The sequence below is a fragment of the Gaeumannomyces tritici genome, assembly GCF_000145635.1.
Source record: "Gaeumannomyces tritici R3-111a-1 unplaced genomic scaffold supercont2.2, whole genome shotgun sequence".
Taxonomy (NCBI): domain Eukaryota; kingdom Fungi; phylum Ascomycota; class Sordariomycetes; order Magnaporthales; family Magnaporthaceae; genus Gaeumannomyces; species Gaeumannomyces tritici.
The window spans coordinates 3506633-3515747 of record NW_008804546.1 but is presented as its reverse complement, the minus strand read 5'-3'; the positions used below and the strand labels follow the sequence as shown (position 1 = coordinate 3515747).

Sequence of the window (9115 nt, the reverse complement as noted above, 5' to 3'; positions counted from 1 at the left end):
GCGCGGGCTCCTCGGGCCCGGCCGGGTCGGCAGCCCAGCCGCGCGAAGGGGTGGGCAGCACGCGGCGGCCGAGCAGGGAGCGGGCGCGGGGCGAGGGGTCGGGACCCCCGAGGGCGGCGACGACGCCGCAGCCGTCGGCCAGCATGGGCGCGTCGAACGAGATGGCCGGGTACAGGTGCTGGCGGATGAAGTGGTCGCGGTGGTTGAGCGCCGCGGCCAGGAGGCGCACCAGCACCTGACCCGGGCCCGGCGTCGGCTCCGGCACCTCTTTGAGCTCCAGCCTGGGGAGGGGGCGGCGGCGTGGACGGGTCAGTGGTGCGTTGCCAAACGGTTGGGGGATAAGTGAACGTATGCGTAGATGGTGTGGTACGCTGTTACCTACGGGTAATAGACTTTTCCCGGCTTTCCTTCCGTCTTCTTCACCCTTAATTGAAGTGGCATACTTGCTTGTTGTAGGACTTTGCCACGTTAAGTGGAAGAGTAGAGGATATCGGGTAATTGTTTGCGGGGGGAATGGGTCAGGTTCAACTCATCAGATCAGATCAGTACCGTGTAGTCAAGGAGGCGGGCGACGGACTGACTACGAGATACGTATCTTTTGGGGTATCGAGATGGGTGCCATCTATCTGGTATGATCAATGCGGACATGGCCAAGGAGCGATGGAGACGCTACGTAGGCACTTCTACATTTCCCCCCTCACTCAATACCTCGGCTCAACTGCCAAGCCCCGTCGATCCGCTAGTAGGCAGAACATGCACTGCAGAGCAACGTGATGGCCCGCGAGCAAGATATTCAAATCTAGGGCCAACCCAAGTGGATGCATTTGGTGATTCAAGACACATCTTTTCTTTTTTCATTACACCCTCTCGCGCTAGACAGACAGACCAAAGAAAATGCCATGCTGCACAAAGCTGTATTATATATCACGGTATTTTGGAAATGCATGCTGGGAGCGACAAGGGACATGGACTTCGCAGGAAACCAATCTAAACAACAAAACACAGTATAAACACGAGTAATGATGGCAGCGAGTATGCCCTTCCCGAGAAATAGCAAGACGGAGAAAAAAGAGTAATCACACCGAGACAACGAGTTCAACGTGCACTGCCCGGGACGTCGGATACTTTTCTACAGTTGTCCAGACAGGAGAGCCTCGGTGGCTGTGAGTGGAGAGGAGCAGGTTAGCAAGAACAAAAAGGCATAGGGATACGAAGAAGGTTGGTTACAAGGGAGTCAAAACATACCACTGTTGATGTACGCCCTCTTTGCCTCGAGCGGAACGCCGAATCGTCTCTCGAGCTCCTGCTTGATGCCCTTCTTGGTCACAGTCATCAGGTCGGCGGTGCGCAGGATCTCGCGGATCTCGGCCAAAAGAGCATCGTCTGTCGGGAGCCCGGCCAGATTGGCCATCTCAACCTCGTTGCCCGAGGGGAAGAACTGCGAGCCGCCGAATTGGCTGTGCCGGTTGTTGGGCATCATCATTTCTGAGGCGGCCAGCGACATGCGGCTGCCCGCGTGGGGCATTTGCGGCACCGGTGGCGTGCCCTTTGGCTCGTAGGCGAAGCCGGTAGTGCTGCCGGGGCGGCTGTGCGCATACATGGCTCCCATGCCCCCGTAGGCGCCGTGCATGGGCATGCCGTACTCAGACACGGCAACAGGTGCCTTGGTGGCGTACGAGAAGCCAGAGGCCTCGGACCGCGTGTCGTCGCGCGCCGTCTGGGCATCCCACAGCTCGCCCTGGTACTCCTCCCACTTCTTGCGTGGGATCGACGACGGGTCGAACTTGCCCTCGTCCGTGACAACCACCTTCTTGCCCTTCTCGCCCGTCACGACACGGGTGTTACCCCAGGTGAAGTCGTCCATGTGCCAGAAGGCATACAGCGGCAGACCAAACGAGAAGATGGGCATGGCGATGATGTACAGAATCATCCATCCGATCATCTCCCACTTGCGGCGCAGGATGAAGATGATGGCCTGGAGACCGTACACGGCGGCGAGCAGAACGAAAGCCACAATGGGGACCAGTGTGGGGAAGAGAATGATACGCGCGATCAGGTAACCAATGTAGGCAACGGTAACGGGCTGGACAATCGTCGACAGCAGGTCGATGAAGACAACAAAGCGCATCGAAAAACAGCAGAAACCACAGAGCTGGCCCATGGGCATAAGCTCCATCAGATTGTGCACCGTTGAGTTGATCCAGCGACGTCTTTGCGAGAGGAAGACCTTCCAGTCATCGGGTGCGATGGTCCATGCGTGGGCGCGGTTCAGGTACTTGGTCTTGTACTTGTTGTGGTACTTGAGCAGGAGGGTCGTGAGGTAGCGATCCTCACCGAGGTGCAGCAGGTTCTTCATGTGCAGCGTGTCGACGCGGATGGTAGAGTAATCCTCGACGATCTCGCGGGACACAAACAGTGGCTTGCCCGAGTCGGCGGCGCGGATGCGGTACATGGAGAAACAACCGGGCAGACAGGTAACTGAGCCGAAGAGCGATTCGAAAGCCTTGGACAGGTTGTGCGAGATGTAGTATTCGTACACCTGGATCATGGTAATAAAGGAGGCTTTGGCGTTGGTGAGCGACGTTTCACCGCACACGGCGATAAGGCGCGTGTCATCGAGGAAGGCTGAAACCATGCGTGTAGCCGAGTCAGGAGCAACAACCGTGTCGGCGTCGATCTGAAGCGTGTACTCGTAAAATGTCGGGTTGACTCCGATGATATTGCGGATCTGGTGGTACATTTCGAGCTCCAGAGGGCTCATGGCCAGGTTGTAGTGAACGCGGTTCAGGAAGCGCATGATGATCATCTGGGAGTCACGTTTGCCACGGTTGCCAGGACGCGAGACCTCGGACGGCTTGCCAACCTTGACGACGACCATGAATGGCACAATGTGACCTTGCACCTCGTAGAGACCCGAGTAGACCTTGCCCATGTTGTGTTGCTTCAGACCCTCTCCGAGGGACTCGAAGCTGAGAGGCTCAGGGTCGACAGTCTCCGACACGCCCAGGATATCAAGCACGATGCGCGGGGTGGGCCTGTCGTTGCCCTGGCCGATAATCATACCGTCACAAACAACAACGAGAAGCTTCCGCTTGTCATCGTAGTGCATGCGAGCGACCGAGTCGATGGCACGGCGAAGCGAGTCCTCGTCCTCGGTGTACGCCGGGATTTGACACATGATGAACTTATCCAGGTTCTCTGGCATGTTCTTTGTGCTGAATTGGAGGGCAGCCAGGAACTTGAAGCCAATGATGGAGCACAGGATGACGGTGATGGCCAGGATGAAATACTCGGCAAACTGGCAGCGGATGGAGCTGCGCGTGTCCAGGTCGCCCACGTAGAAGAGGTTGTCGAGGCACAGTTGCATTCGGCTCCTGAGGTCGCGGTTCATGTTCAAAGACGTCCAGAGCTGGCTGATGTCTTCACCGTTTCTCTGTTGGAACAGCTGTATGACACCTGGATCCATGAAATCGAGCAGAGACTGGTCGGTGGGCTTCTCCTTGCCGACCGGAACCTGGAAGTCTCTTCCACCCTGGATGTACTTGGTCATGTCGTAGACGCGATTGTTGAGGATGGCAATGCTCTGTTGCTTGTTGGCGAGAGTCTTGACATACTGGGCCGAATAGCCGATGTTGCCCTTCTTGTAGCTCGACTTCAGCATGACCATCTGCTGTGCGAACCAGTCCGGTCTGCTGTCGTTGGTGGAGAAGCGGAAGTCGTGGTACTTGGAGTTCCGGTCGACCTTGGAGATGAGTAGGGGCGACTCGGTCTGGTTCGAGTCCTTGTAATCAAGAGGGACAGCCGGGTCGATGGAGCCGGCCCTGCCTGCGCATAGGGCGCTGACCTGGATGGGGAACAGACCGGAGATGTCCATACCAGCATAGTCGAGAATGGTCTTGGTGGATACATAGCTGGGGTAGTGTCGCGGCGCAAAAGTGCCAATGTCGAAGACCTGGCCGCGGATGGCAGCGTATGCGCCCTTGCCATTCTTGCCGTCCATGGCCGACAGCTCTGTGCCGCTGAAGACGTTTTGCGTGGGGCAAACTAGCATGGGGAAGAAGATGACGAAGAAGATGGCCACCAAGCAGCTGGACCAAATGATGATGTTGATGGCCAACTTCTCCCTCCACGCCATGCGCACGTCTTTGCGGGGCATCTTGCCCATCCATCTGATCAGGAAATCGGGTACCCAGAACGTAAGCATGTACGTAACGAAAACCCAGCGCTTGCGACTGGGGCTGTCCTTGTACTCCTCGACCTCGACCAAGGACTTTTCGTTGCCGCGCTCCGCCATCTGCTCACGCGTGTCTAGATTCTTGAACATGTCACCGCCGCCAAAGGCCGATACGCCAGCCTCGGAGCGAGCGTCGATATCGTTGCTACCAAAGTAGCCCGACTTGGCCTTGTCACTGTTGAAGGGTGAGCCACCCATGGCAAGCAACCGTTCTTTGGATGCCCCGAAAGGCAGTTCTCCGTGCGGTGTCCCATCGGTCGACTCGCCGGTCATGCCAAAGCGGGCAGACATTGATGTTGCATCACTCAGCTGAGCGATCTCCATCCAGCAGCGCTCACTGAGGAAGACTCCCGTCGAACCGATCTGGATCTCGTTGATGGGCCAGCGCTTTTCGTCAACGACGGACTCGACTTTCTCGCGCTCGCTACCGACAAGCATCGTGTCGGCGTCGGCGAGACCGAGAAACTCGCCGAAGGGCAAAAACACACTGAAGTCGGCCGATCGGAGTCGCTGGCTGATCTCGGCTATACCGAAAGTCTGCATCTGCGTCCTTACGCACTTGGAGTCAAACTGGTTTGCAATGCGCCTATCATTGGGCTTCAGACAGAAAACAAAGTATGCGTTGGTGTTGGGCGCCGTGAATGCCTTGGTCACATTCTCAAGCGACGCGAGGAACTGGCCAGTGGCACCCTGCTCGGTTTGCTTGCTTGCAGTAGCCTTCCGTGAATCGCCAGCCTCGCTAGCGATATCGTCCATAGAGGGCTGCGCACGGGAGACCGACTCCTGGCGGTTGCGGAGCGTCCTCGAGGTCCCAGGCCTAACCTTGCGGGACATGACGCTGGGCGCACGCATCGGCTTGGAGCTGACGGAGGCCTGCATGACCGTGGTCCTCTCCTGGGGGTGGACAACTGTCTGGAGAGCCTCCTGGCCGAACAAGCGGGCCACGAACTCGCTCTTGGACGAGTTGATCAGGTTGAGAAGATCGCCTGAGATAACCTCACCATTCTCCTCAACCAGACCCTTGACAGGGTACTCGACTTCACCCGCAAAGTGCCTGACGGTGAAGGACGCAGCGGTGTTCTCCGACAAGAAGTTGCTTCCAGGGAGTTTGGCAGTCGAGGAGCTGACCACGATGGCCGGGTTCTTGCCCTCGAAGCGCTTGCGCAGACTCTCGAGTAGCTGGATATCAGTGCGGTGGCGCCGGGTCTGGTCATCCAGGATGCTAAGAAGACCGTTTCCGGGCTTAAGCAGGCCTTTGACGGCGTCCGAGTTGTCGAAATAGCTGGTGGGTGGGACGCTGACCTCTTCAGTTTCGAGCAAATCTGCCTTGCGATCGAAGAAGTTCTGAAGAGTAATGTTGTACATGGACTCGGCGGCGGCATTGTTGAGCAGGAGGTCCAGAGCAGAGTTCGTCGAGCTCTGCGGGGAAAAGCCGGGAAAGTCGATTATGGAGACTGTGTTGGCGATCGACTCCTCGGGAGCGCAGATCTTCTGATTGATGGTTTCGACGACATAGGCAACGAGCAGCGAGTAGAGCGTCCGGGCCAGCTCGTTGGCGTTGTTGCGGGCGCCCACAGGATCCAGCATGACAGTAACCCTCTCTTTGTGAATGATCTTGGTTTTGTACCCCAGGGTGGTCTGGAGGTCACTGGCGCTGACGCCCAGGAAGGCTGCAACAATTGTGAGAACATCCTTGTTCTTGGCAACCGTCGATACCTGGGCGCCCTCGTGGGAGAAACCTCCGCTCTCATCACCCGCAACTGTCGTGTTGGACGACGACTCGAACTCGAGCTGGCCGATGTGGAGAATGCTGGCAAGAACCTGGCAGATTTCGGCGATCTCGCTACGGGGAAACTCGAGCTTGCGAAGCGCGGTCTTGAACAACTGGAACCCCTCGGCATCGTTGATACCAACCTTCAGTTGGGTTGGGTGGCCGAGATATCTCCACCGCCTGGCCACTGCGCCGCTGGGCTGCTCGAAGCCGAGATGGGACTTTTCAGCTTCGCTAGTACCGGCAAGGATGTAGTAGAGGATGTGGAAATTGCGCTCTCCAGTCGGAACATCCGTGATCCTGCTTCGTTCTAGACGGTGGTCTAGCAATTTGCCACCGATGAGGAGCGGGCTCGTGGAGGAGGCAGTATCATACTGCAGCTCGTAGAACAGACCAGCCTTTGAGGCTGTTGGGGTCGTCGCGGTTTTAGTCGTGGTCAAAGTGTCAAAGACGTATGCGGCGAGTGAAACCTTGGTGGACAAGGGGGTTGACGACTTGTTCAGGAGCGCCGTCAGGAGGTGGGAGCGAATAGTTGTCTTTCCAGATCCAGATTCACCACTGCGAGGATGAAAGAGGAGGGTTAGCGAAGATTCCAACCACATACGGTGAATAACAGGAAGCACTTACAGAAAGAGAATGGCCTGGTTTTCGGATCGGTGGCCAAGACGCAGGAACGCCCGATCGGCCATGTCCTCGGCTTCGCCATGGGCACTACCTGCCTTGCCGCCATCTGGGCCTTTGGAAGAAGAGCTGTAGGTGTTGATCGAGATGAAGGCATGCGAGGACAGGCGGGCGGTCGGGAGGCTGACGTGGAAGCGGCTTGCGAGATGGCCAGTGAGGTGGGTATCTGACTGAAGATGGGCGGGCAGCGACGGCAGCGACGGCTGGGTGTGGGCGCCTCCGTTACTGCCAACTGGAGGGAGGTTGAGCGTCATGATGGGGGCTTGAAGCCGCCAGTCGGCGCGGCTGAATGCCTCAAGGGCAAGTAGGGGCCTACGCGGGCCGTATTCCTCTTCGTCCCCTTTCTGTGCCAGTCGTTGGGTTCAAGGCTTGTGGTGAACGCGTCGTAATGGGTAAGGGTTGTGCGGTCGGTTGCGGTCTGTAGAATGCGGTGTCAAGCGTGGAAGTTTGGGAATGAGGCTGATATGGGCGACGGGCAAAAACCAAGCGCGTCCTCTCGTTGGTGCACGCGGGAGAAAGTGATCAAGAGGGGAAGTGGTCTTTGGTCCGGGTGCCTGCGTTTGAGCGTAGCTGCTCGGTGAAAAAAGCTGGTGTTGTGCTCCGTGGGACGCGAACAGATTCCGACCCCTATTACGATTATGCTTGGCCTCGCTTCTTCCTCACGCCCTAACAGGGTCCTGGAAACGTGATCCCCGTAAAACGAGTGTGGGAAAGAAACAACAGGAAATAACGAATGTCTGCCTCGAAGGCTGCAAAGTTGAGGAATGAGAAGCCAGGAGGGAGGGCAATAACAGAGCCTCACGACGAAGCTTAACTCCCGATCAATCCAATGGCTTGTCAACGGTCTCTCTGCTTCCTGACGGCGTCTTTGCAGCGATGAAATCCATGAATCGTTGCAACAGCGGAGGTTCATTTGTACGGCGAGCCATACGAGCCAGGTGCGCACCCTCAGTTTCTGGGACCCCGGGCTTGTGCCACTGGTCGGAGACGGCCGAGGGGTGGCTGTAAGGACGCAGTACGTACCCTAGTCCGACCTCACTCCAGTGAGTGGGACTTTGGGTGGTCGCAAGCAGGGACAATTGCGGATGGCCAGGCGGGCAGGCTCGACTGTCGCCAACGCACTGTGTGATCCTAGCTGAGGTCTAGTGCTGAGGTTGGTGGTGATGGAAACTGCGCGAAGGGCATTTGACTGAACCAACCAACGGTTGCCTCTCGCCTGTGCTTCCTTTTCGTTGCTTTTTCCAATGCAATCAGGCGATCTGATGCACAAGTACACCATTCTTTGGTCATCTGCTTGCTTCCTTGCATTGCCCCATGGAATATTATCAAAGTCCCCAGCCGCCCACGCCTGCAGCGCTGCACAGCACGGCGCGGCCCAGAATTCTTGCAAAAGGGATCACTTTGGCGATGCGAGTCACGCACTCCCCTACCCTTCTCTTTTCCCCCTTTCCGCCTACTTCCCCTTCCATGGCCATGACATAACGAGAGTTAGTCCTGTCTCTGCCACCCCACGATTAAATGCCGTCAGGTTAAGGCCAGGCCAACACGCATCACGAGCGGTGAAGAAAGTCAGAAGCGAGAAAGTTTACGTTGGCACCGGCAGCTCCCGCCGGGCCGGTTTGCATCTTGGCCTCGGTTTTGGGATGGAAACTCGAGGTCAATTGCCCCAAACAACAGCCAAATTAACACTCTAAGCCACCCTGTTTTCTCGCCGCAGATGTGGAGGCGCCGAAGTTTGCATTGACAACAACAATCCAGACCCCATTTCTGGCCCTAGCGTCGAGGCCACGCCTGCTTGAAGGCGCATGATGAGACCGGTACAGTTGGGACACAAAAAAGAGAGAACAAAAAACACTGCCCAGAAAACCAGCCACAAGGCTTCTGCGCCTGTCTGCACCCTCGGGATCTCCAGACCTCGTTGTCGTGAGAACCTAGCCGCACTGTGTGTTTGGTCGGTGATGGGCAGGGGATTCGTGGTATTGCTACGTAACTCCATGGCTTGATTCGGGCAGCCCCATTAGTCTCGGATGGATCTCCCGTTCTGGAAAACAAGACCTAAACAGACAACGAACTGGGGAATGCAGAGCATGCAAACAAAACTGGCGCCATGTCCATGCGCTTTCACTCCCACGATGCCTCGCATCTGGGTTCGGGCTTTGCGCCTAGGTTCCTACTTGTGAGGTAGGTACAGGTGAGTAGGATATTAAACGTTACGGCCGCAGATCCTTCCTAATTAGGCCACGTCCAGTCTACATATTTTCTCATGGAAAACCCCGACAAATTAATGTACCGCTACCCGCGCCTCTATCTGCCAGAACCCACTAGAATCGTCCCAAGCTATTAGTTACAATACATTGATTCCTACTACAAATTGTGCGTTGAGATATGTACCCTTTCCCCCCTTGCTAATACCCTGACAGACCCCCCCC

At 56.8% G+C, this 9115-nt stretch overlaps 2 protein-coding genes across 2 annotated transcripts in view; both read right to left on the bottom strand.

Annotated features, from left to right (window-relative positions):
• The window catches only part of GGTG_03747 (oxidoreductase), a 2323-nt gene extending 1632 nt beyond the window's left edge, over positions 1-691 (bottom strand). The window contains exons 1-2 of the mRNA XM_009221529.1: positions 383-691; positions 62-281 (exon numbers count right to left, since the gene is read on the bottom strand). Coding sequence (XP_009219793.1) covers positions 62-281; positions 383-441 — 279 coding nt within the window. The 5' untranslated portion in view covers positions 442-691. The remainder of the gene's footprint in view (positions 1-61; positions 282-382) is intronic.
• Positions 692-745: 54 nt separating this feature from the next.
• GGTG_03746 (hypothetical protein) lies at positions 746-7565 on the bottom strand. Its single transcript, XM_009221528.1, has 3 exons — positions 6633-7565; positions 1246-6563; positions 746-1161 (listed from the first exon to the last, which is right to left on the bottom strand). Exons 1-3 carry the CDS (start codon positions 6938-6940, stop codon positions 1130-1132), a joined length of 5658 nt encoding a protein of 1885 aa, XP_009219792.1. The 5' UTR covers positions 6941-7565; the 3' UTR covers positions 746-1129.
• Positions 7566-9115: the final 1550 nt, after the last annotated feature.

Coding starts and splice junctions, on each gene's coding strand:
- GGTG_03746 (XM_009221528.1), bottom strand. CDS start 6,940: ATGACGCTCAACCTCCCTCCAGTTGGCAGTAACGGAGGCGCCCACACC. Junction 6,564..6,632: donor AACCAGGCCATTCTCTTTCT/GTAAGTGCTTCC, acceptor TCATCCTCGCAG/TGGTGAATCTGGATCTGGAA. Junction 1,162..1,245: donor GAGGGCGTACATCAACAGTG/GTATGTTTTGAC, acceptor CTCCACTCACAG/CCACCGAGGCTCTCCTGTCT.